Source organism: Halichoerus grypus, chromosome 2 (assembly GCF_964656455.1).
Source record: "Halichoerus grypus chromosome 2, mHalGry1.hap1.1, whole genome shotgun sequence".
NCBI lineage: Eukaryota > Metazoa > Chordata > Mammalia > Carnivora > Phocidae > Halichoerus > Halichoerus grypus.
The window spans coordinates 434,874-462,779 of record NC_135713.1 but is presented as its reverse complement, the minus strand read 5'-3'; the positions used below and the strand labels follow the sequence as shown (position 1 = coordinate 462,779).

The following is a 27,906-nucleotide window of genomic DNA, read 5'->3' as shown; positions in this document are numbered from 1 at the left end:
GAACAGGGCCTGGGGGGGAAGTTCGGAGCACTGCCTGACCCGCCCTGGAAATGCAGAGGACGAATTCCACGTGCAGGTGAACAGCTCAGGAGTGCTGAGGGCAGACCCCACACAAAGGTGCTGCCCTCGGACAACAGAAGCCACACCCAGGACATCAAAACCAGGACCAAATATTTCAGAATGAGCTAAAGACCAAAAAGAAATGATACAAGAAATGGAGGAACGAGTCAGACCTGAGAATGTCAGAGAGGAGGTGGCCAAACTCAGGCCCGAGCTCGCGGCAGAGGAAAGCTTCATGGGAAATGAAGGCTGAGCAAGAAGGAGCCCAAAAGCAAGTGAAGAGGATGATGACATCTCAAGACGCAGGTGAAAAGGGGAAAAGTTTTTTACATGGAAGTTAAAGAAAAGACTACCAAGAACTCAGTGCTTAACAAAACAACCCAATAAACACAATGGAAGAGACCTGAGCAGGTCGTGTCACAAAGACGACCGACCAGGGTGACGGTCTCTGTGGCTGTGCTTCCGCGGCCAAGCCCACCGGGAGTGCGTGGAGAGACCTGCTCTGAGGCCCTTTATGAACAGTTTTCAGACCCCTGGGAGGTAAGACCCACACGACACTCAGCGGGCCAGTCCTCAGGGAAGTTAAAGCCTCCAAGGGACCTTGCAGTTCACACCCAGACGAAACTCACAGAAGACACACACCACCACCAGCTCCTCACTCAAAACCCTGGAATCTGAGATACCAAGTGCACCTTGGTAAAAACGTCAAAACAGAAGTACAGACAGTGAAGAGAGGGAGATGAAAGTGAGCTGGACCTGGAAGAAACAGTGACAACAGAGACAAAGCACTGCCCTGCTCCGGACAGCCGACGCAGCAGAGGCGTGGCCACCTGCACGCTCCGGGAGGCAGGTGGGGGCCCCCCGTCCGCCGCGCCGCCACCAGCACGGCCGACCCCAGGGCTCTGGGGAACCTCTGCTGGGAGCCCGCGGGAGCGGCTCTCATGAGCCACCATGACCTCACAGCCCTTTACAGCGTGCACTGGACCTGCATTCTGAATCCTGTAACTTAGAATGAAGTCTACAAACAAGGGTTTGAACACTCACACATCACCAAATAACTTAACAAATAAACTATAAACTCACCAGTGATCTGCACATTTAACGTAGCTGCAGTGTCTGCATTTTTTGCTTCTTTTTTCATGCTGAACAAAAGAGCCTTTAAGCTACTATTCTCCTCCAAAGATTTGTCTAAATGTTGCCTCAAGTCATCCTACAGACACAGAACAACACACTTAAAACAGATGAGTCAAATTCAGTAAAATGTATATGCGAAATCTCTCGAGATCACCAGACATCAGTTCTCCTTTATGTATCATAACCGAGAACAAGAGAAATCAGTTGCCCCGGGCTGAGTAGCACAGTGTCCTGACAGACAAAGGGGCGGCACAGGTCACATGGGGTCACACTGTGTGCCCAGCGTCCCTGTTGAGGGAGATGTGGTGGCTGCTGGAGCCCTGCCTCCTCCAGGAAGGCCCCGTGGTCACCACAGCCTGGCTGCCCATCCCTTCTCAAGGAGCAGGAACAAGAGCCGGGCAGCATGCCAGCCCCACATGGTCCTTCTAGGCTCACTTCTTGGGCAAAAGCACAGGCAGATCCCAGGGCTTTTTGCTCCCCGAGGCAGGCACCTCCCTGCAGGAGCCCCATCCTGTTCTTGTCCTCAGTGTGTAAGCGCATGGGCTTATACCTGCCATCCCCATCACAGGCGGGAGCTGCAGACAAAGTAGGCTCCTGTCCCACCCTCCAAGATGGCGGCAAAGCCCAGCACGCCATGAGACATTGAAGAGGAGGGAAGGGCACGGAGACCACTGTGAGAGCTGGTGGCACCTGGGCCATTAAAGCCACGGCTGCCCAGAGCAGGGGGCCTCCCTGCCTGCACAGAAACCAGCAGGCGCATCCCCACTAGGGGAGTGAGCATCTCAGTCTCAAGGTGACAGGGGCCCTTGCTTTCAGGAAACTGCTAGCTCATTCTCCCTGCTGACAGCCCACCCAGTGCACCGGCCCCTCTGTGTGCACACACACTCTAGGCAGTACAGAAACTGCTGCATGGCGAGCTGAGCCTGACGGTTTGTCTCCCCAAAACGTGGTGAGTTCTGAGAGGGCAGGGGCTGGGCCCCGGTCCTGATGAAGGTCTCAGCGGAGGCTGGAGCAGGAGCAGTGGACTGATCACGCGCCAACGTGCACAGCACCACTGCTGGGAGCCACGCTGGAAAGGCTTGGGAGCAGGGCCTCTGCTAAGGCCAGTTTCCTGGGCATCAGGACCTGAGGAGACACGACCACAGAACCGGCGTCTTCACAAGGGGGAGGAAAGCAGGATCGGCAATGGACCCTTCAGAAACAAGGGACTCCTTCCGTGAGAAGTAGCTCCTGACGGCGTCACTGGGGTGGATCTCAGAAGGGCACTGAGCAGGGCTCTGGGGCAGCCCGAGGGTTCTGGATCACTCATCCAGGCAGGGCCTGTAGGACAGGTCAGTCAGCCCGTCGTCAGAGGCGAAGGAGCGACACCTCTGTGCATGTCTTCCATGTCAGACTGCATCACTCAGAGACACCTGGGGCCTGTCTGCCTGGATTCCACTGGTCCCAAACTCAGCAGCGTAGGGAAACGGGGGGTAACCCACACATCTGCACCAAACCCCAAAGCCGTGGTCCTCTGTTTTCATGGTTAACAGGCCATGCTGTGTCCCATGGGGTCAACACTGTCCCACAAAAATGACGTTCTGCACAGTGATTATGGTGCAGGCTCACGGGGCTCCAATTCTTTCCGGATGTACCCACCACTTGTGTGCATGCACGTCTATGGTGTATCTCAAGACCAGAAGAGGCTGCCAATATCATTTCATTATTTTTATTTTTCATCTTTTTCTGTAAAAGTAAAGCTTTGCAGGGCATCTCTGAGATGGCAGGTTCTCATAAAATACGAACTCAGATGGTCCAGAGATCCGTCTTGCAGCAATCCTGTGGCTACTCGCATTCCCACCTTACAAATAACACGGCCGACAGAGAGGCTGGGGCAGGCAGCTCCCAAGATGGCCCAAGGGTGCTCCTGCCGTCACGTGGTGTCCTCCCCTCACGTGGGTGGGCCTGCTGACTGGATCCTAACATACCATGCACAAGCAATGACACGTCCCTCTCAAGAGCAGGGAACGAACGACGGCCTTCTACTCGGGCACTCTGGCTCTGACCAGCAGCTGGCAGCCTAAAGAGAGGCCCACATGCGCAGAGCCAAGGCTGCCTGTGTGCGAGGGGATGCCCACCTCCATCAAGCCTCCAAAGGGGACCAGGGCCCCCTCGGCAACGTGACAGCAAGACCCTGAGTCGGATGCACAGCTCAGCTGCACTGGGACTCCCGACCCACACAAGCTGTGGGTATACGTGCTGCTGGTGAAGGGACTGCACTCCGGGGTAACGTGCTGGGCAGCAATGACGCACACGCACATGCACCCCGAGGCTTACATGGCTTGCTCAGACGGAGCCGAATGCGATGTCCCAGCCCATGGGACACAAGCAGTCAGTACTGACTTTAAAAGAGGAGCCCCTGAACAGATTCCACACACTAAAACTCAACCATGATGATCAGCAAGGTAAACAAGACTTCCACTGGCTGAAGGCACGACAGACACCGTAAAGGAAAGCGGTTATGGATGAGGTGAGCGCCGGATGGCGTGCAGACACAGTGAACCTCCGCACAGTCAGGCGGATGGACGTCCCTTCTCGCACAGAGCGAGCGTTCTCTCTTGGTGAGGAGAACGAAGCTACTTTCACAGCAAACTCGCAGACCCACTACAGCATGAGCAGCTATGGTCCTGGACCTAGTCCGTCCTCCACAGCCACGGCGTGGCCCCCTTACCAACACCTCCCCGCCCCTGGCAACCACTTTCTCCCAACCCACAGGCTGCCTTTTCATTTAGGTTGTGGCTTCCACTGCTGTGCAGAAGCTTCTTAGTTTGATGTCGTCCCACTTGTTCAAACATTTTTGCTTTTGTTACCTGCACTTTTGGTGTCAAATTAAAAAAATCATCACCAAGACTCTATCGAGGAGGATTTTCTCTCTGTTTTTTTTCTAGAAGTTCTACAGTTTCAAGTCTTAACATTCAAAAATCTTTAATCCATTTTGAGTTGACTTCTATGTATGGCGTTAAGGGTCCAGTCTTCCCAGCACCTTTATCAAAGAGACTGTCCTTTCCTCATTGTGCATTCTTGGTACACAATGGCCATTTATGTACGGGGTTATTTCTGGGGTCTCTATTCTGTTCCATTGATCTATATATCTGTTTTTATGTCAATACCATACTGTTTTGATTACTATAGCTTCCTTCATAATAGAATTTGAAATCAGGGAGTGTGATGCCTCCAACTTTGTTTTTTTTCAAGACAGGTTTGGCTATTGGGGATCTTTCGTGAAACTAGAAAAAGGAGAATACAAATTTTAAGAAAAATAGTTATACAAATTTTACAATTTTTTTAAATTTCTGTGAAAAATGCCATTGGAATCTTTACAGGGATTGCACTGAATCTGTAGATTACCTTCAGGAGTGTGGCCTTTGAACACTATTAATTTTCCAATCCATGAACATGGGATATCCTTCCATTCATGTCTTTGATTTCTTTCATCCACATCTTACAGTTCTCAGTGTTCAAATCTTTAACCTCTTTAGTTAAATGTATTACTAAGTATTTTATTCTTTTTGATGCTACCATAAATGGGATCGTTTCCTCTTCAGATAAATTGGTGTAAAAAAACACAACTGATTTCTATTATGTTGATTTGTGTCCTGCAACTTCACTGAATTTATTAGTTCTAATGCATTTTTGTTGTTGTTGTTGTTATTGTTGTGAGTCTTTAAGATTGTTTTACACATGCAATCCTGTCCTCTGCAAACAGATGATCTTATTTCTTGCTTTCCGACCTGGATGTCTCCTTTTCCTGCACGCTCTTGCTACCATTCCCAGTGCTGCGCTGAGCAGACCTCACAGGAGTGCATGTCTGTGTCTGGTCGTGGCTCCTGGCTCAGAAAGCAAGGTTTGGTTTTCTTCCACCGATCACATGTCAGCTGTGGCCTTGTCCTAAGTGGCCTTTAGGGTGTTGAGGAAACTTTCCTATTTACCTATTTTGTTGACTTTTTATGATGGATAGAGTGTTGAGTTTTATCAAATGCTTTTCTCCATCTATTGAGATGATTGTGTGGGTTTGATCTTTCAGTCTGTTTATGTGGTGTATTAATTAGCATTTGTTGAACCGACCTTGCATTCCAAGGGGAAATCCCACTTGGTGATAGTGTATACTTTTTTGGATGTGTTCTTAAATTTGATTTCCTAGTATTTTATTGTGAATTTTTAAATTATGCTCACCAGAGAAATAAGCCTCTAGTTTTCTTGTGGTGTTTTTGCTTTTCTGCTATCAGGGTGATGCTGGCTTCATAAATGGTATGGAAGTGTTCCCTCTACATCTGTTTTCTGGAAGAGTTTAGGAGTACTAAATCTTCCTTGAATGTGCAGTAGCATTAAGCGATGAAGCCACCTAGTTCTGGGCTTTTCTTTGTTGGGAGGTTTTTGATTATTGCTCAATTTCCTTATTAGTTATTGGTCTGTTCAGGCTTTATTTCTGAGACAGAGGGAGAAAGGTGGGGGGTGGGGTGCACACACATGAGCAGTGGGAAGGAGCAGAGGGAGAGGGAGAATCCCAAGCAGACTCCATGCCCAGAATGGAGCCCAACATGGGGCTTGATCTCATGACCCTGAGATCATGACCTGAGCCGAAATCAAGAGTTGGACACTTAACCAACTGAGCCACCCAAGTGTGCCCTTTATTTCTTCTTGATATGGTCTTGGCAGGATGTATGCTTCTAGGAATTTACCCATTTCTTCAAGGTTGTCCAGTGTGGTCACTTATAAGCATTCGTAACACTCCCTTATGATCCTTTTCATTTCTGAGGCATCCACTGCGATGTCTCCTCTTTCATTTGTGATTTTGAGTCTTCTTTTTTTCTTAGTCTAACTAAGGGTTTGTGGTTTTTGTATATTTTTTTCAAAAACCCAACTCAGTTTTGGGTTTTGTTTTTCCATTATTTTTCTAATTCTCTATTTGATTTATGTCTGCTCTGATGTTTACAACTTCCTTCCTACCTCCTGCTAACTTTGGGTTTAGCTGGCTCTTCTTTTTCTAGTTCCCTGAGGTGTAAAATTAGGTTGTTTGAGATGGTTCTGTTTTTTTAACATAGGCATTTACATGTAATGGTTTTATCGTGAGGTTAGGAAGGAGGAGGACAGCCTTGCCCAGCCAGGAGTCTTGGCTCAGGGGCCGGGTCCAAGCTGTGCTGGTTCTGGCTGCCCTTGGGCACCACCTGGTGGAGGAAGTCCCTCCAGGCCAATAGCACATCATGGGCCTCTGCTGGCTGGTGCAGGCAGGACAACAGCAGGGACCCCAGGATCACCCAGCTGACGAGCCTCTCTCACCAGTGGTCTAGGCAGCCTGGGCCAGCGAGCACTGGGGCCACAAAAAGTCCACCTCAAGCCCAACTTCATCTGTGCTCTCTCCCCCACTCAGCCTCTCACAGAAGACACAGCAGCATACCCCTTCTCTGTGAAGTCAAAACCATGCCCCATCCCATGTGTGCACGAACAGAAATAACACGAAGGCATGCTCACCATCTCCTTCCGCGCATCGCTGAGCTCCGACACCACCTCACTCATCTTCACACGGTACTGCTGCTGCTGTTCAGCAAGGTGCTTCTGCAGAGATTTATTTTCCAGAGTAAGGTAGCTAATTTCTTCACTCACACTTGTTGAACTATCCTGAGTTGTTGTAAATTCTTGCACAGAGGACAAAATATGTCTTGCCTGAGCTAGGAGTCAAAACCAAATATTATTACGGCATTTATGTTAAAAGGATGAAGTATAAACAAAATTTGTTCATACATTTTGAGTACACAAACTACATGCCTCAAAAAACACTGACCAGCATGGAGACTGGCAAAGGGACAGGCACAGCACTGAAATCACCTCACTCAGGTTTCTGTACATCCATCCAATCAAGGATAGAAGGTGGACAGACAGGAAAATAGTTTTATTCTAGAGCAAAGGTGTCTCTGAAGAGAAGGCCATGACGGGACAGTTTGGCTGGATGACCTAGTGGCCGGCCACACTCTCTTCCACGGCACTGCCAGCTCCTGCTCTTGGCCTGGACCCCAAACACAGTCTGGTAGCTCCGCAACTGGGAGCAGGAGGCTAAGGTTTACGGGATCAGGATCCAGGGGCTACAGCTGCAGGGCCACAACATTGAGCAAACAGCTCAGCTCTGGGCAGGGCCCACGGTCTGCAGGAAGGACGGACCAGCGAGCTCCTGCTCCCACTGGGACACTGAAGGCTGAACCCTGGAAGGGTACACAGTGTGCTCCTGCACCCAGGCTCGGGCAGAAGCAAAGCCACGTCCTCCCTGGGGAGGGACCACCCTCCTGGGCCTCATTCCCAGTGAAAACTCAGCAAATCCAGGGCCCTGGACATGATCACATGTTCAGAGGGTGTGAAGGAGATCGTGGCAGCTCTTCCATCTTTCCAGACCTTCCCATAAAACAGAGCAACAGGAATCAAACATCTGTGAACAGCATCTCCACCAAAACCAGGTGACCAGGCATCTCCATAACCCCAGAGTGCCAGCAGGTGGGAAAACCAACAGCCACAGGCCTGCATGACGCCCCCCATGTCTCACACCCCACAAAGCCACCAACTGCTTTGCGGAAGGCCACCAGGATGCTCCATGCAGTGCAGTGGGGACAGTGATGGCCAATGGGGTGGAGCCAGCGAAGTGCGGGGCCCAGACAGAACTCAGCAGCAGAACAGCACGTGCAAATGGAATGCTGCCTGGAGGGTGGCCCCAGTGCGGGTCTAAGGGGCCATCCTTCCTGACTCACCCCGGAACACCTCGTTGCTGTGCAGGGACTTGCAGCCGCTCCAGTACCGGTCCACCAGGTCGAGGAGCGCCTCCAGAAGCGCCACCTCCAGCGCAGCCTTCCTCACAGGCGACACAGCCGAGTACAGCGTGGGAGCTACCTGCCATGGAGACAGGCGGTGATGCGGACACTGGGAGTCACTGCCTGATGCAGAGCCTCTGACACAGGCCTACGCGGCACCCTCTGGGCATCATGCTGATGCCCTTGTCCATCCAGATTTCACACGGCTGCAGGGCTGGCACAAGGACGGGTGGCATCCCTGTACCCGGGGGAACAGCTGAAGGATGCACTAGAAGGCATCACACCAAGTGGGTGTTTAAACATCACAGTTTAAACTCTAAGGCTGTGGTACCTCCCACAAGGGCCTGTTCTGGGCCCTCCTGAACCAGTCCACAGGGACTCCTGGAGGCTGGAGACCCGTCAGAGCCAGTCTTGGCCTGAATGGTCACTGGTACCCAGAAAGCCCTGAACGTAATGAAGTCACACACTGGACCAGATGGTGGTCAGGCCAGGACGATGTGGGCCAAAGGGCTGCCAGGCAAGACCAGCAGGGCTCTACCCAGGGCCTGCCACACCAGTGCTATGTCCGCATGCACATCAACGTCATTCTCTTTCCCTCCTTTTAGAAATTACCAGTTTTAAAAAATTATCAAAGAAAGGGGGATGGCCTCTGCTTTCCTGCCCACTTTCCAAGTGTCGGGATTTGGCGAGGGAGGGCGCAGAAGCGCACACCTGTCTCTGGGCCGATCACCAGAGCTGGGACATGGGCTAGTCCCAGGTCTCCAGGAAGCAGCTCCAAGCAGAAGGCGGGGGACAGCCCCGCCTAGTGCTCTGCAGTTAGCTAACCTCCAGAGGACTTTTCTACTAAGGAACTTCTGAAGAGCCAGAGACCCTGAAAAGAGGCAAGGCAGGTGAAGCCACTTCAGCAGGGACAGCTCCTCACCTCCTGTCACCACCGCCCACCCCAGGCTCCCCAGGAGCAGGCCCAGCAAGCGAGCACCACTCTGCCCAAGGTCACAGTGTGCGTGGGGCAGCATGAAAACACTAAGGCCTGGCTGCTCGCCCCAACAAGCTAAGGCTGAGGGCATCCGAGTGAGCACCTGGCACCAACACCTCCATCAGAAGCTGTATCTGGACACTTGTCCTCAGGCACAGGTGACAGAGCCAGGGTCCTCAGTGCGCTCTCTCCAGCTTCTGTCTCCCCCCTGAGGAGCAAAGGGCAGTGCCCACTGCAAGAGGATGATCACCATGAGGCCACAGCCCCAAGCTGAGGCAGCATCCCCTCCTGCCAAGTCCCAGCCCCACAGCGAGGGTACGAGTTCTCTGGGCGAGGCTCTGCACCCAGCGATGTCCATCCTTGGTGAGGGAAGCCAGGCCTCCAGGGCACAGGAAAGGCCCGGGCACGTTCCTATCTCAAACATATCCTCATTTTTCTTCTTTCCCTCAATCCAGACAGTGAGAGATTGACCATACAAACAGACAATGACCAGACCCTCTATAAAAGCAGCCTTCTGCCCCACGACCCACAGCAACCAGCCAGGAGGTCAAACCATGACCCCTGTAACAATTGGTCCCGTAGCCAGAACTTGATCCGTTAAGTGACAGCTGCCCTAATTTTTCTCCCTGTTTGCAACTCAGGACCGACCACAGGAAGCGAATCACTCCCCTAACCAACCACGTGGGAGGCCAGCGCCTCATGCCTGCCCAACCAGCGGGGGGGCGGGGCCCCCTGCCACAGCCCGCTCTGCCTGGGCCCGCCCGAGCTCTGCCCCAGTTCCCACCACTCTGTGCCTCCACCTCCAACAAAGCCAGTGACAAAGGCAACAGAGTCATCACCCATGTGGCTCTGGGTCACTCAGAGGGTGGGAGGACTCTCAGTCCCTACGCAAGACGAGGCCTTTGGAAAACCACAGGATGCATGTGCAGGACACCCTCACAACAGGACCCCTGATGGCTCCCCGGCCAAGGTGATGGGTTCCAGCTCCGAGACAAGCACAGCACGGCTGCGCCTATGCCTACACTCTGGCCTCAACGCGCGGAGCATGGCAGGAAGGGGCGTGGAGCCCGGGAGCACGCTTCCGACAGACAAAAGGGTGCAAGTGCTGCGGAGAAACCCATGTAGAAGCTTCTCCAGCTGGGGGCCGGCGAGCACAGGGGTGGGAGAGGGAGCTCAGCAGCACTCAGCAGCCCCCTGCCTCACCATCCAGTCCTGCTCGGCTCTCCCACTCACCTCTCCGGTGCCACTCCTGCTGTGGGGCCCCTCCTCCTCAGGCTCCGATACCTCGGAGCGAGACAAGGTCCTTTCGCTCCTGCCCTCCGAGCCACTCTGCCTGCTCAGAGTCTCCTCGGGGCTCAAGGATACGTTGGGCCTCTCCAGGCGTCTCAGACACTCCTGGTCTGCAGGTGCCTGGAATCTCCCGCCAGGCATTCTTCGCTTCCTGTACTTTTCAGGAGCAGGCAATGGATTTAACACCTTTTGTGCTGACAAACTTGACTTCTGAGAAAGGGCCGAGTCCTCAATGTCTGTGGAATCTGTAAGGGAGGGCGGAACACAGCCCTCAGCAGACCAAGTTCTTTGGTCGCAGTGACCAGTACTGGCATTTAAAAAGGTGTGCACGCACGCGTGTGTGTGCCCAAGTGCGTGCGTGCATACGTGCGCACACACACGGAAAATCCACCCAAAAGTGGTAAAACTGAGCTAATACCCTTAACAAATGAATCAACCAATTCCCGTATTCTTGACAAAATCACGTACAACAAAGAGAAGTGAGTAAAAACCTAGAATTTGGGAATTACAAAGGATTATAAGAGATTGTAAGGAATTGTAAGCATGAGACTGCTTACCTGGGTGTGGGGTAAAGTGCACGTGCTGTCCACACTGTGGGGGTAGCTCCCCACAGTACTGGTTCTGAAGCCTCTTTTCTGGACCACACCCTCGAGAGCTGCCTTTCCTCTTCTCATGGCCCTTCTTTATGGAATCCCCACACTGGTGCTGCACTGACTGAGGACTCAACAGATGTCTGGATTCTATTTTATTAAAAAACATTTTAAAAAGTTTTATTTCATCAGAAATTCCATCTTAACCTTCTGATAGTGTATGACAGCTATCAAGGACATGATTAAGTAAGAAAAAGGTGACTGTGCAGGTTGACTCACACCAGCCACGCCTGCAGACGGCGCCCCGCACAGGCCCAGCCCCGCCGGCTTCAGCGCTGACTGCGCAGAATGAGGACAGCACGGTGCTGGCACAGACACGACAATCGACAAAACACCACCCGGAATCCAGAGAGAGACTCAAGTCAACCGCATTAACAGACAGATGTGCCACAGCTATCGAATGAGAAGACAGTCTCTTCACAAGCGTGGGGCAAAGATTTCTTGTAAACAAAAAGAACTGTGGCACATCTATCTGTTAAAACACCAGAAAGCACAAACCATATAAAGAGTAGAACTGACAACCTGGGACTTCATCGAGAGCCTTTGCTCCTCGAAGCACGGTTAGCACACAAAAGGCAAGCCAGAGAATGGGAGAGTGTGCAGCACTTACATCTGAGAAAGGGCTTGTATGAAGAAAACCGCAGAGAAAGAACTCTTGTGACCCAGTACCAAGGAGAGAAAAATAGGAGGGGAACAGACTTGAACAGAAATGTCTCATCACTGGTCCTCAGGGAAGTGTGCACGAGAACCAGGAGCAACTCCTACTGCTCTCCCAGAGGAGCCAGACCTGAAAAGACTGACCACACTGAGCTGGCAAGGACACCCACAGGGCAGATGTCCTCGTGCCAGCAGGTGAATCCTGGGATTTCAGCCCAAATGTATGCCTCAACCTGTTGTTGTCTTCAGGAAAATTTCTCAGAAACTCAAAACAGAAGAAGAAACGGAGCTGGAGCACATACACAAGTCCTGGTGGAACACAGAGGCCCCGAGCAAAGCCCGTGAAGAAATCCACGCGCTGCAAAGACTTCCCAACGTCCGCATCCGGTCTAAAGTTCAAACCTGGCAGGCTGAGCGCTCAGCGTCTCCTAAGCTAAGTGAATATCCCCCTGTGGCGGGGACGGAAACCAGTGTCACCAGCCAAGGGACACTTTATCTGTCTACTCTGACCTTTTGGGTCTCCCCTGTAAGTAAAACTGCAGTTGATCTGAGGAAGGACACAGTTTGAACAACCATGCAGAGCTATATACTCAATTATGCTAACACTATCTGTCACAATTCTATAATCCAAACTACTAGTATTTACAATTTCACAGAGACGTCACGAGGATTCTGTAGGTAAAGGTGAGTTCTGGAAAGCGCTGTATGTCAGGAGGCCAGAGATTACCAGCACCCCAGCACAGGCTGGGCCCACTGGGCCTTTGTGACCAGGTAGCAGCCTACCTTGGGAACTGTGGAGGTCGGCCTCTCGCTCCCTCTGGCTGGAACTTGTGCTCCCAGGAGGGTTGCTCAAGTCCCACTCGCACTCAGCAATGAGGTTCAGGACCGCCTCGTCATCTGCATCCATGACCAAGCACTTCTTGGCCGAGGGGTCAGTGCACAGGGCCCTAGAGTGGCATGGTCTGCAAGGAAAAGCAAACTCAGTGCTGTCGCTTAAGCCAGCATCCCGCGCCAGCACACGCAGACCCCGTGAAGGAAGACGAGGGCCCTGCCGGCACGGCCACACGGTCTCCAGGGAGAAGGTGGTGCACGGCAGAAAATGGCTCCCAGTGCCTTTAGTAAAGAAGTCAATGCAGGACATCCCCAGGACAAGTGCTGATGAAAAGAAGGTCATGTGATGTCACCATGCCATCCGAACAGGGTCCAAAACCCCAGTAGGGTCCATTCAAGAATGAAAGTTCCAGAAAGCTCCTGTTCTGACATCCCCTAGCGAGTTCTCTTCCTAGCATATCCACAACGTGACGGGTGTCAAGAAAGTTAAAGGACATGGTGTTCCAAGTTTCTATCTTTACATTAAGTGAAAATCTCTCCATATTGACTGAATATGAGGTGTTTTACGATACAACATCCCTACCAATGGCGACCCTCCATAGGAAGGTGAACACACACAAAGGGGAGTTCATTTCCAACACAGGCAGCTTAAAAAATCTCTTTCTTTTTTTTAAAGATTTTATTTATTTATTTGACAGCGAGAGAGGGAATACAAGCAGGGGGAGTGGGAGAGGGAGAAGCAGGCTTCCTGCTGAGCAGGGAGCCCGATGTGGGGCTCGATCCCAGGACCCTGGGATCATGACCTGAGCCGAAGGCAGACGCTTGATGACTGAGTCACCCAGCCGCCCCTGAAATCTCTTCAAGAGAATACTCAACCACATACTATGAGTGTTGGTTTTACGATATCTGATCATACTCTAAGAAATGGATACTAGTCATCATTTTCTACTTCTGAGAGTTTTCCAACACACCGCAGAGGGAAGGGGATTTGGGTTCTCTTTCTAGGTCTGCCCACAGAAACCTGACACCTGACACGTTTCTGTCTCATGGGTCTCCAAGTCACCTCTGGATCATGAGGCTGCACCAGGTTATGAGTGGGCTCTCTGAGTTCTAAACTCTGTGACAGTTCAGTCTTGAGACTGTTAAGGACAAGTAAACTAAATAAACAGAAATAAATAAATAGAAACACATCCCATCTTCATGGACTGGAAGACTTAACACTGTTAAAATGTCAGTACTCCCTAAAGCAACCTACAGAATCAGTGCAATACCTATCAAAATCTCAATGACATCTTTTGCAGAAATAGAAAAACACATCCTAAAATGCATCTCAAGGGACTCCAAATGGCCAAACAATCTTGAAAAAGAAGAGCAAGTATTAGAACTCAGATATGGCAGAAATGCTGGCATTATCAGACTAGGATTTAAAAGAACTGTAAGTAATAATGCCAACAGATCTAATGACAAAGCAACAACATATAAGAACACATGGGAGGGGCACCTAGGTGGCTCAGTCGTTAAGCGTCTGCCTTCAGCTCAGGTCATGATCCCAGGGTCCTGGGATCAAGCCCCGCGTCGGGCTCCCTGCTCTGTGGGAAGCCTGCTTCTCCCTCTCCCACTCCCCCTGCTTGTGTTCCCGCTCTCACTGTCTCTCTGTCAAATAAATAAAATCTTTAAAAAAAAAAAAAAAAAAAAAAGAACACATGGGAAATTTAAGCAGAGAGATGGAAATTCTAAGAAAGACTTAAAAAGAAATGCTAGGGATCAAATGCACTGTAAGAGAAATGAAGCAAGTCTCTGAGGGGCTCATCAGTAGCCTGGACACAGCCGAAGGAAGAATCTCTGAGCCCGAGGAGAGCTCAATATGATCCTCCAAAACTGAAAAACAGAGAAAAAGACTGAAAAAACCCACAGCAGAATACCCAAGAATTGAGGGACAACCACACGGTATAACACATGCTTAATGAGAACATCAGAAAGAGAAAAAGAAACATAAAAAATATTTAAAGTCTGAAAATTTCCTCATCGTCAGACACCAAATCACAGATCCAGGAGGCTCAGAGAACACCGGCAGAATAAACACCCCAAATTTACATCAAGTAATTTCATAATCAAACCGGAGAAAACCAAAGAAAAAGAAAAGAAATGCTGAAATAAGCCAAAGGGAAAAAATACTTTATGTGTAGAGGAACAAATACAAGAATTACATCTGACTCCCCCTCAGAAACCATGCAAGCAACACAAGAGGAAAGTATTTAAATTGCTGAGAGAAAAAACTACCACCCTAGAATTTGGTACCCTGCAAGATTATCCTTCAAAAGTGGAGAGGGCACCTGGGTGGCTCAGTTAGTTAAGTGTCTGCCTTCAGCTCAGGTCATGATCCCGGGGTCCTGGGATCGAGCCCTGCATCGGGCTCCCTGATCGGGGGCGGGGGGGCGGGTAGTCTGCTTCTCCCTCTCCCTCTGCTGCTCCCCCTGCTTGTGCTCGCTCTCTCATTCTCTCTGTCAAATACATAAGTAAAATCTTAAAAAAAAAAAAAAAGTGGAAAAATAAAGACTTTCTCAGATAAACAGAAATTAGAATGTGTTGCCAGTAGACCTGCCTTGTAAGAAATGTTAAAAGAAGTTCTTTAGAGAGAACAATGATATAGGTCAGAAACTCAGATCTATATAGAAAGGAAGAGCATTAGAGAAGGAATAAAATAAAAATTTTTATTTTATCTTATTCTTAATTGACCTAACAGATGACAGCAACAATGTATTTGATTATGGGTACCCACATATTACCTGCATGATTATAACTTATGCGTCAGTGAAATGAATGAAGCACCTGTAATACAGGGACAGGAGGGTGGAGTTAGGAATGTTTTGTAGTATGAGGTATTGCCACTACTCGGGAGGCAGTGCAATGGTATTTGAAAGTGGACTTGGATTAGTTGTAAAGGTCTGCTTCATACTCTAGGACAACCATTAAAAAAGGTAAAAATATAACATATGCTAACAAAGGAGAGAAAATGGAATGGTGTAACACGCTCATTTAGAACCACAAAAGGAAGAAACAGAGCAGAAGACAAGAATAGGAACAAAGAAAACAGAAATGAACATGGTAGATATAAATCCAACCCTATCAATAACCACTTAGAACATCAGTGGGCTAACCGTTCCAATTAAAAGAGATTCAACATGGATCAAAAAACAAGATCCAACTACATGTTGTCTATAAGAAACCCATTTTAAATATAAAGACATATAATGGATAAAAAGTAAAGGGTTAGGGGCGCCTGGGTGGCTCAGCCAGTTAAGCGGCTGCCTTCCACTCAGGTCATGATCTTGGGGTCCTGAGATCAAGCCCCACATCGGGCTCCCTGCTCAGTTGGAAGTCTGCTTGCTTCTTCCTCTCCCTCTGCTGCTCCCCCTGCTTGTGCTCTCTCACTCATGCTCTCGCTCTCTCTAAAATAAAGAAAATCTTTAAAAAAAAATAAGTAAAAAACATATATATATCATGCTGACATATTCAAAAGAAAGCAGGAACAGCTACATTAATTTCAGATGGAGCAGGCTTCAAAGCAAGGAAAGTTACCAGGAATAAGAGAGGCATTACATAAAGATAGGGGATCAATTCTCCAAGAAGACAGTAACATCCTTAACCTGTATGCACTTAACAGCAGAGCACCAAAATACATGAGGCAAAAACTGACAGAACTACAAGGAGAAACAGGTGAGTGCACTGGAGACGCAGCACCTCTATACCAGAAATGGACAGACCCAGCTGCCAGAAGATCAGTAAGAACAGTTGAACTCAATAGCATCATCAATCAAATGGATGTACTGACATCTGCAGATCACTTCATCCAACAATAGCAGATTACACATCCTTCTTGAGCTTACAAGTCACATTGTGAGCCATAAAACACATCTTAACAAACTTAAAAGAGGAGAATTCATAGAATATCTGCTCTCAGACCACAATGGAATTAAACTAGTAATCAATAACAGAAAGAGAACTGGAAAAGCCCAAATACTTAGAGATTAAAGAGCAAATTCCTAGATAACACATGGCATGAGTCAAAGAAATCTCCAGAGAAATTTAAAAATATTTTGAATTAAATGAAAATGAAAACACACCTTATCAACATTTGTGGGATGCAGTGAAATCACTACTTAGAATGTAATTCATAGCACTGAATGCGTATACTAGGAAAATAGTAATATCTACAATCAATAATCCAAGCTTCCACCTTAGGAAATTAGAAAAAGAAGAGCAAATTAAATCCAAAGTAAGCAGAAGAAAAGAAATAATAAAAATTAGAGCAGCAATCAATGAAACGAAAACAGGAAATCAACAGAGAAAAATCAACAAAACCAAAAGCTAGTTCTTTGAAAATAAAATGGAAAAACCTCTATGCCAGGTTAATCAAGAAAAAAAAGACACATATTACTAATATCAGAAGTGAAAGAGGGATTGTGATGACAGATCCCATGAACATTAAAAGGATAATAAAGAAATACTTTGAACAACACTATGCCCACAAATTTGATAATCTAATGAAACAGACCAGTTCCTGGAAACACACATTCTATCAAAATTCACACAAGGAGAAATGGATAATCTGAACAGACTTATATACATTAAAGACATTGAATCAGTAATTAATAACCCTCTAAAATACCAAGTCCAGATGGGTTCACTGGTGAATTCCAGCAAACATTTAAAGAAAAAAATTATACCAATTCTCTATAATCTCTTCCAGAAGATAGAAGCAGAGAGAATACTTCCTAACTCATTCTATGTGGCCAGCCTTATTTTAACATGCAAGAAAACTATAGACCAATAGCTCTCATGAACACAGATGCAAAAATCCTCAACAAAATATTAGCAAATTGTATCCAACCATGTATAAAAAGAATTACAAACCACAACCAAGTGGGATTTATTCCAGGTATGCAAGGCTGGTTCAACATTTGAAAATCAATCAATACAATCATCACATCAAAAGACTAAAGAAGAAAATTCATATGCTCATATCAATGGACAGAAAAAGCATTTGACAAAATCCAACATCTATTCATGATAACAATGATCAGCAAACTAGGAATAGAGGGGAACTCCTCAACTAGAACATCTATGAAAACCTGTAGCTAACATCCCACTTAGTGGTGGGAAACTAGCCGCTTCCTTGCTAAGATCAGGACAAGGCTGATCTTGTGTCCTCTCTCATTCCTTCTTCTAAACATCATACTGGAAGTCCCAGCTAATTCAATAAGACAAGAAAAGGAAATAAAAGGTATACAGACTGGGAAGGAAGAAATAAAGTTGTCTTTGTCACAGATACATGATTATCTATGTAGAAAATCCCCAAGAATCAACCAAAGACAAGACAAAAAAAAAAAAAAAACCTCCTGCAAAATAAGGCTGCAAAATACAAGGAGTTTTGAGTCGCATTGTGTCGCCCCCAAAAGATATGAAGTCCCAACACCCTGTACCTCAGAACATGACCTTATTTGGAAATGGGGTCTTCACAGAGGTAATCAAGTTAATATGAGATTAGGCTGGGCCCCTAATCCAACCTGACTGCTATTTTTCTGGGAAACTGGGATACAGAAACAAGCATGCAAAAGGAGAGATTCTGTGAAAAGACACGGGGAGAAAGAAGAGCCACATGAAGACAGAGCACTGGTGAGATACACCTGCAAGCCAAGAACACCAAACATCTCCAGCAAACCACCAGAAGAGTCATGGAATGGATTCTCCCTCACAGCCTCCACAAATAACAACTCCCCAACATCTTGATTTCAGACTTCTACCCTTAACAACTGTGAGACAACAAATTTCTGTTATTTTAAGCCACCCAGTCTGTGGTACTTTGTTACATCAGCTCTAGGAAACGAATACACAAGGTTAATATACAAAAGTCAACCTCTTCCTACATACCAATAATGTATGGCATTTGAAATGAAATAGGACAGTACCCTTTACACTAGCATCCAAAAAATGACATATTAGGTATAATCGAACAACACATGTACAACATCTGTTTGAGGAAAAGTACAAACCTCTGATAAGTGAAATCAAAGAAGAACTAAATAAATGGACAGATATTCTATGCTCATAGAGACGAAGACTCAATATCGTCAAGGTGTCAGTTCTTCCCAACTCGATCTGTAAGATTCGTTGCAATCCCAGTCAAGATCCCAGCAAGGTATTTTACAGATATCAACAAACTGATAGTTTATATAGAGAGGCAAAAGACCCAGAATAGCCAACAAAATATTGAAGAAGAACAAAGTCAGAGGTCTGACACTACCTGACTCATAATCTCACATGGAGGAAGGGGCTAGGAAACTCTGTGGGGTTTGTCTTTCTAAGAGCCACCAAGCCCATTCATGAGGCTCCACCTTTATGACTTAATCACCTCCCAGAGGCCCCACCTCCTAACACCATCACCCAGGGAGTTAGGATTCAACATATGAATTTGGGGGGCCACAAACATCCAGACCATTGCACAGGATACTGGGAATAGCTGTCTACACAGTAATTAAACTAGTTTGAAATGGGGAAGTAAGGGGAAGGGGAGCTAAAGGGGATCTGAGGGAACAGGAGACCCCAAGGATTTGGAATTGATCCTGAGATATCAGAACAGAAACTGGCAAAGTATGGCCAAAGGTCAAATCTAGCCCACTGCCTATTTTTGTAAATAAAGTTTTATTGGAACACGGTCATTTGTTTAAGTATTACCTATGGTTGCTTTCACGCTACAAAGGCAGAGTTCAAAAGTTGAGAAAGAGATCATATGGTCCACAGAACCAAAAATATTCACTCTCCAGCCCTTTTCAAAAAAGAATTGGTCAACCCCTACATTCGAGGAATTTAAAGATGAGCTAAGGCATATAATGCAACAAGAAAACCAGTAAAGGCTTCAGATAAAACAAAATGGTGTACAAAAATATATAGTCCTAGCACAGTACAAGCAATGTAAACGTTGCTATTTAAAATCAACCTGCAAACCTTGAATACACTTTATGGTTTCAGAACACATTTAAATACTATCAACCTTCACAGCGCACAGTTAAACATAACAATGCAGCTGACGAGAGCTGGGAGGTAGCATGGAAGTGGGATAGAGGCAGGCAAAAGACCCCACTGCCACAGCCCAATTACATAGGCAGCACCGGCCACAGGACACTGAGCAGAGAACACAGGAAGGATCATATTCCACGGACTGTCCTACTGGGGTCGGGGAGGAAGGGCCTGTGGCAGCAGTCAGCTACTGCTGAAAGTGCTCACACCCACTAAAGGTGATGTTTGTCTTGTCTGGAGATGAGGAAGGAACTCAAACAGAACCTGAAGACAGGGACAACTACAGAAGTGAGGGGGGCTGCCTCTGAGGACTGGGCTGAGGAGGAGATAAGGGGCTGTGATTTCTCATCACAAGCCTCTCACGCTATTTGATTTTACATGTGTTACTTTAATAAACATTTTAATATTAAAAAATAACTATGGAGAACATGGACAACAGGGGGAGAGCGCCCACTGGCATCCAAGCATCCCTTCTCCTCTTCTGCACGGCTCCCCTCCAAGTGGCCATCAGCACACAGAGAAGTGTGTATCTTTTAGGTAAACCTTCTGTCAACAGGCAAGTCTGAACAGCTCCTCTCAATGTTCAAAGACCACTTCTGCTCATACCTTCCGACTCTGAAAACAGCTGGGAAGCTCTGCTTTGAGGAGAGTGATTCCTCTGATGCAAAATGCAGCCGGGATGCTTTCCGCTCGCTCTCTCTCACAGGACGGTCATCTAGGGAGAAAATGCCAGAGAAATTAGCAAATGCCATCATGAAACAGGTGACAGGCCCCCAATGACCAAGCCCCACAGGGGCACCTCCTAGCACCCCTGAAGCATATCACCTTCCCCATGGGAATGAAAGTGCCCCCATCACCCACCCTGCAGCCAACTGCACATGACCAGGACTGCCACCACTTTTCAGGGACCTTCTATCCCCCAGGACTGGCACTGCCACAGGAGTCCCCCATAAGCACAGGGCAGACCCAGGAAAGGGATGCTGGGCCATGGTGGCTACACTTGGTTTCCCAGAGATGCCAAGTATGGACTGCAAGAGGGCTGGCCGGGTCACAGAAAGCTACTCTTCAGATACTACTTTGGGGCACCCTGCTGCCCCTGGGAAAAGAAATACACATGCAATTCACACACGGGCACTTCCTTCTCAGCACTGCCCTCTTTTAATGCACATTCTGGGCGCCCCATGAGGTTCTTGAACCACACTGAGCAAATCTGAGATGTCTCTGTGGATAAGAACCCTGAACATGCTAAAGAGAGGATGTCATGGCCGTGTGTTTGGGCCTAGGGTTTGCACCCTCAGATCTGAAGTTTCAACTGTCCCCACATGTGTGCCTGGGGCCCCAGAAGGCCTGTAATCAGTTCTCACTCCTGGGTCTTCCCTCAGAATATCTGAGGGTTAAGATGGTTCTCAACATCAAAAGTCAATGCTTTGGAGGCACCTGGGTGGCTCAGCTGGTTAAATGTCTGCCTTCGGCTCAGGTCATCATCCTGGGGTAGTGGGATAAAGCCCCGCATTGGGCTCTCCGCTCAGTAGGGAGCCTGCTTCTCCCTCTCCCTCTGCTCCTCTTTCTTATGTCCCTTCTCCACACTATAAGATTCTGAATCTAAAACTTTTATAATAAAGGGAAAGTAATGATTTAAGACTGAAGATGGCAAAATTTTCCCATATGGACTATAATGCTTCTGAAAAAGAGCCCAATTCAAGTGTTGGGCTTAAACAGTCAAGTAAGAACACCAGTCCTTACCCCTCCTAAATATCTAAAATTAAACACTGAAATTCTAAGTAGGCTTGAAACTAATCAGTGTAACAATGGGGGTTGGTCACTGATACCCACAGCCCACCCCTATCCCCAGGCCCAGGCAGGTGGGGCCCAGCAGAGCAGCCAGGCTTCCCAGAGCCTACGGTTCACCAGTGCAGAGTGGGGAGGGGGCATGCGAGGTAAGCCAGCACATACTCGTGCAGCAAGGTGTCCAAGCCAATCAGCTAGAAAGTGGAGGGCCAGAAAGTGACAGAGCAGCCTGGCCCATACCTGTGCTCGTGGCCGTCCTCGGCAGTTGTCTATGGCCAGAGCTCCCTGCCCTCCTCCCCAGCAGTCTCCTCCTATGAGACACAGGGATTCAACCAGAGGAGTAGAGAGCACAAAACACCAACTAGTGCTCCTGTGAGCAAGGATGTGAGCACAGCTGTGGTGCTTACCCAGCTGCCTGAGCTTCGGGAGCATGTGCACAACAAAAAGGCGGTAATCAGATTCATTCTTCACCACAGGGTTCAGCCGGAAGTCCACATCCGTGAGTTCCGTCAAGGAGTGGAGCCGAAGCACTTCTGCTAAGGAGGAGATGCTGTTGTAGTAGAGATTGAGACTTTCCAGTGCGGTCAGGTACTGAATGCCCTGTCAACAGGACCAAAGGCAGGATTAGTTCACACCTCTACAAACAGTGAAACGGGCCATCAATACGAACGAACACCAACTTCACAAATGCACTTGCACCAGCCACAGGAAGAGCACAAGGATAGATGTTCTAGGTAGGAGGCTCCGTGTCTCGCACACATGAGATGGCCGTGCAGGTGTGAAATGTCATGTTTGCAGCAGTCCTAACATCACTGAGGACAGCCCGTATCTACCGAGTTCTCACCATTTCATTCAGTCTGCACACAACCCGACAGAGCAGAGCTGTTACTGCTCCCCTGTGCAGAGGCCGAGAGGTCAGCCGGCACTGGGTGGAGGTTGGACTGAGACTTGCAGGGGACTCTGAGCAGGCTCCCAGGCCCGTGTCAGGGGCTCTCTCAATAAAGGGAGGCAGGAACCTCTTCTCCATGAAGTCATGAGCAGCGTTTACACAACCTTCCCAGCTGCCATCACCTGGGTGATTTCTTCCTTGCTTACCAGGACCAAGCGCCCGCCACGTCAGGAGCGCTGCAGGAAGCCCTGCACTCGTGGCTCTGCTACTCAAGGGTTTGAGGCCACCAGGAGTCAGACTACAAACAGATGTGAAGTACAGAATGTGGATGAAGAAAGACACAGCTGAGACAGGGATGGACAGTGACCAGCACACACACTAGTCTTCGGGGCCTTATTTCAGTTCTCTTAAAGATATAACCATCTTCATCAGAGACAGGACTTTTGGTTGTCAAAGTAGTTTAAAGATGTAATGAGATGCGCAAGAAAAACAATACAACACTTGTAACCAGGGTCAAGTGTACAGCCTACATGTAAGCATAGGTATAAAACAGATGGCATTTTTTACTATAAATGTACTTCCCATTGCCACTGATAGCAATAAATTTTCTTTTAAGAAACAAACTTAAAACTTACCTCTAGGCTCACCAAGGAGTTGCGTGAGAGGTCTAAAGATTTTAGACCTGTTAAATTCATCAAAGAAGTTCCCAGGTGAGTAATCTTTTCTTGGTAAGTTCCAGGAATAGATAATGACTGAAGTTCAGCTAAGAATAGAAAATTATGAGACTTCAACCTTACTTTTTAGTGGAAATAAAGTATTGTAATAAAAGTGAGCTGTAGCAACCTCAGAATCTGAAAAACTCACAAAAATAATGCAACTCATTCAAAGTTTGAATAGTGGCATTAAAGAAGAATTGCATTTAAGGTTTCATGTCTGTTTACCTCCAAAATGTCTCCGAGCCCTTGCCCTGCTCCCCACCTCCTCTGCTTCTCCCCTCAAACCCTCTCCCACCAGGAATACCCTCCTCTCTGGGCTCTTACTTTGACTCCTGGCTGCTCAACTCCATCGCCTGCAGAGCCTCCACTCAGGGATCACAACTGTAAGCCCACTGGCTAGCTAACCTGCCTAGTCCATGCCAGTTACACTCGAGGGCACAGTCATCCTCCATGTACCACATGCCACTGTGTGGCATACTCAACAATGGGCCATTAAGTAAATGTTGCTACAAAATTAAGTTTCTGTAACCAAAAAAACAGTTTGGGTATGGGCACACCAATACTTTCCCAGGAATATTTATGTTTTAAAACACATCTCAATTAAATTTAAAATTGGTTTGTGGGCCTCCAGTTCCAGACAAGACAGAATAGACCCATTTTACCCTACTCCTACTCCTGTATTATGCCTAACTCCCTGGAAAACAAGGTATGAAACAAGCACCAGACAACTCTGAAGGGTGGGGAACGGGAGGCCAACTGTCTAAGGACCTCAAAAAAAACCGTCAAGCAGAGAGGGCCCTGCGTTGGTCTCAGGGCTGTCTATTTTGCCTTCCATACAGCCCAACCTGAGTGCCAACGAAGCTGGCAACCCAGAACCACCAGTGGACTCTAACACAGAAGGGTAAGCCTGTGGGCCATGGTAGAAGGACTGGGACCTGGGCGCCTTGCAGCACAGGCTCCTGACATCAGCCCCACACCAGCTCAACACCCAGTAAAAACAATGCACCATACACCTGCCTTGCACCATGGACGGCACTGAGACTGCGTGAGCGGACCCTGACTCCTACCCTGCCGGGCTGCCAGGAGGTGGCCCACACACATCTACAGATTGTGTGTGTGACAGGAGGCTGGCCACCACCTCAGCAATGAGGCAGCACCCACTCAGTGCCAATACTGTGTAATGAGATTTAAATAAGAAATAGCCTCTTGATATCCAAAATGTCTATGACACAACAAAAAATGACCAAAAACTGAAAAAAAATCTCAATTTGAATGAGGATAAACAATGAACAGACACCAACACGGAGATGACAGAAGTCAGAATTACTTAACAAGAATTTTAAAGCAATAGTTCAATGAACAATTATCAACACTCTTGAAACAAATGATAAATAGAAAGTCTTGGCCAAAAAACAGAAGACATAAAGAAGAAACAAACAGGAATTTCAGAAATGTAAAATGCAATAACTGAATCAAAAATACCCCCACAGAAGCTGCTCAGTAACAGAATGGAGATGACAGAAGAAAAAATTCAGAGTAAATGCAAAAACATATTGATCAAAACTGTCCTATTTGAGCAGGAGAGAGAAAACAGACTTAAAAAAAATAAAGAGCAGAGCCTCAAGGGTCCATGGAAAAAGATCTAACATTCCTGTCACGGGTCCCAACGCAGTTCCAATTAGAGTTCCAAGAAGAGAAAGACAGTATGACTAAGAAGAAAAACTTTTAACAATTAAAGAAATAATGGCTGAAAGCTTATCAAATTTGGCAAAAGACATACAGCTACATATTCAAGAAGTTGAGAAAACCCCAAACAGGATAAAGACAAAAAAAAAAATGCCATGCCCAGATACATCAGAAATAAACTTCTAAAACCTAACAACAGTGAAAGAATCTTAAAAAGACGTTACCCAGGGAGAAAAAACAACTCATAGGGCAGGGGATTACCCTTCAGAACCAAGGAGGCCTGAAGGAGGAGCACCACATTTCCCAAGTGCTGAAAGAAAAGAACTTTCAACCCAGAACTCTGTATCCACCAAAAACAGTCTTAGGGACTGAGGTGAAATAAGATATTTTCAAATGAAGAAACACCGAGAGAATGTTTCAGCAGCACACCTGCCCTAAGGTAACTGCTACAGAAAACCCTTCAAACATAAAGGAAGGATAAAAGAAGAAAACCTGGAGCATCAGAAATGAAGAAAGAATAATGAAACAGGTAAACATGTAGGTAAAAATGTTTCCTCCTGAGTTATTTAAAATTTTGGATGACTGTAAAAGAAAAAAAATGATTAATGTGGTTCTCAAGGTATGCAGAGAAAATATTTAAGACAACTAAATTATAAAGGATAAAAAAACAAAGGAAACATTGGTTATAAGGTTTCTACATTTTGCTTGAAGGGGTAAAACGTCCACACAAGTAGACTGTTTTAAATTATATAAATACACTGTAATTTATGAAGCAACACTAAAAACACTATACAAAGAGATATGCTCAAAAATAGATAACTCAAAATGGAACACCAAGAAAATACCCAAACCACAGGAAGGCAGGAAATGGGAAACAAAAGAAGAAAAAGATAATGAATAGAAAACAAATAATACAATGGCATGCTTCAGCTCTCCCATATTAACAATTACATTTAATGTAAATGGTATAAATACACTATAAAAAACAGAGATTGGCAGAGTAAATAAAAATGAACCAACTACACACTGTCTACCTCATTTTAAATACAATGATATGGGTTAAGTTTAGATTAAATAGTAAATAGATGGGGAAAGATGTGCCCTGAAAACATGAATCAAAAGAAAGCTGGAGTAGCTACACTAGCAGATGTCTCAAAAAAGAAAATTACCAGGGACAAAGAGGAACACCACATGTTACAAGGGTCACTCCAAATCCTAAATATATATGCACAGCTTCAAACAGCACAGCTTCAAAATATATGAAGTAGTGAGAAGAGAAACAAATTCACGATTCGGGTTAGGGTCAACAGTCCCCTCCCAGTAATTAATACCATCGCTAGGCAGAAAATCAACAAGGATACAGAAGAACTGAACATCGTTATCAGTCAATAGGATCTAACTGATACTTACATAAAACTCCAGGCAACAACAGAGTACACATTCTTTTTAATTGCACCTGGAACATTCACCAATACAGACCAGATCTTGAACCAAAAACAAACCTCAACAAATTTAAAAGAACTAAAACCATACAGAGTATGGACTCTGACCATAACAGAATCACACTAGAATCAGTAACAAGAAAAAAAAGAAAAAAGAAAATCTCCAAACACACAATGAGAAAACACACTCCCAAGTAATCCATAGGTCAAAGAGGAAGTCTCAAGGAAAAATCTAAAAAGACATTGAACTTAATGAAAATATAAAAAAATTTGTGAGTGCAGCTAAAGTTGTGCTTAGAGGAAAATTTATGGCACTAAATATAATAGAAAATTAAAAAGTCTCAAATCAATAATCTAAACTCTCACCTCAAGAATCTACAAAAGGAGCACCTGGGTGGCTCAGTCGGTTGAGCATCAGACTCTTGGTTTCGGCTCAGGTCATGATCTCAGGATGGCGGGATCGAGCCCCAAGTCAGGATCCGCACTGGGCATGTAGCCTGCTTAAGATTCTTTCTGGTCCCCCTCCCTGCCTCTGTGTGTGTGTGTGTCTCTCTCTCTCCCTCTCCACCCCTCCCTCTCTCTCAAAAAAAAAAAAAAAACTACAAAAGAAGAGTAAAATAAATGCAAAGTGAGCAGAAAGAAGAAAATATTAAAGAATATAATCAATAAAATTTGAATCTAAGAACACAATGGAGAAAACCCCATTAAACCAAAAGGTGACTCACTGAAAAAATTAGTAACAGTTCACAAAGCTCTACCAAGTCTAAAAAAGACAAAAATGACCAATACTGAGAATGGAAGAAGGGTATCTGGACGGACCCCAGGACATGACCGGGCTAATAAGGGAGTACCATAAACAACTCTGTACACATACATTCAACAACTTACATGCAAAGAATCCATTTTACAAACCCCAACCATAACTCACTCATCCAAGAAGAAATTGACATTAAGAATAGTCTTAGATAAACTAAATTTGTAATTTAAAAGCTTCAAATACAGAACTTTCCAGGCCCATATGGTTTCAGTGAAAATTCCATCAAGGAAGAATCAGCCCCAATTCCACACAACCTCTTCTAGAAAACAGAAGAGGAAACACTTCCCAACTTATTTCAGGGACTCAGCTTTACCCTGATGCCAAAACCAGAGAAAAACAGGACAAAAAGAAAACTAGCGACCAATATCCTCCATGAACAAATTCCCCAGCACAGAAAGAGCAGAGTCCAGAGGAATTGTACAACAGGAGGGGAGGGCCCGCTTTGCCAGGAATGAAGGCTGCTGGGTCAAGATTCTTTTTAAAAAGCCAACCTAGGGGCGCCTGGGTGGCTCAGTCGTTAAGCGTCTGCCTTCAGCTCAGGTCATGATCCCGGGGTCCTGGGATCGAGCCCCGCATCGGGCTCCCCGCTCCGCGGGAAGCCTGCTTCTCCCTCTCCTGCTCCCCCTGCTTGTGTTCCCTCTCTCGCTGTGTCTCTCTCTGTCAAATAAATAAATAATCTTAAAAAAAAAAAAAGCCAGCCTATACCACCTTATTTAGGGGTAAAAGAAAACCATGTGGGTCATCTGGGAGGCTAAGCCAGTTCAGTGCAGGGTTCTCGACTTCTGCTCAGGTCATGATCGCAATTAGGGCACACACCCCCAACGGCTCAGTGAGCACACCCCCTCTCCCTCTGCCTCTCCCCCACTAAAGCTCTCTCAAATAAATAAAAAAATCTTTAAAAAATTTTTTTGTTTAAAGAAAACCATTGACCCACTCGGCCCGCCCCAGCGCCCCACCACGACTAGGAGCCCCCGCCCCCCCTCGCGACCCCGGCCCCACTCCGGGCCCCGCCCCCGCGTCCCCCCACCACTAGGGCCCCTGTCCCCCGCCCCCCTCGGGCCCC

The 27,906-nt window shown here is 46.9% G+C and overlaps 1 protein-coding gene across 3 annotated transcripts in view; it reads right to left on the bottom strand.

Annotated features, from left to right (window-relative positions):
• Positions 1-27,906, bottom strand: part of CEP72 (centrosomal protein 72) — a 31,454-nt gene that overhangs the window by 2,724 nt on the left and 824 nt on the right. Inside the window, exons 1-10 of one of the 3 annotated variants that reach the window (XM_078066528.1) lie at positions 26,393-27,690; positions 22,818-22,945; positions 21,701-21,893; positions 20,112-20,220; positions 12,381-12,559; positions 10,848-11,030; positions 10,234-10,535; positions 7,965-8,103; positions 6,703-6,899; positions 1,144-1,270 (exon numbers count right to left, since the gene is read on the bottom strand). In XM_078066528.1, the coding sequence (XP_077922654.1) occupies positions 1,144-1,270; positions 6,703-6,899; positions 7,965-8,103; positions 10,234-10,535; positions 10,848-11,030; positions 12,381-12,559; positions 20,112-20,220; positions 21,701-21,893; positions 22,818-22,877 (1,489 nt within the window). In that variant the 5' untranslated portion in view covers positions 22,878-22,945; positions 26,393-27,690. Of the gene's footprint in view, positions 1-1,143; positions 1,271-6,702; positions 6,900-7,964; positions 8,104-10,233; positions 10,536-10,847; positions 11,031-12,380; positions 12,560-20,111; positions 20,221-21,700; positions 21,894-22,817; positions 22,946-26,392; positions 27,691-27,906 lie in introns of those variants that run through there. The other 2 variants (XM_036078459.2, XR_013445461.1) reach the window with 2 other exon arrangements.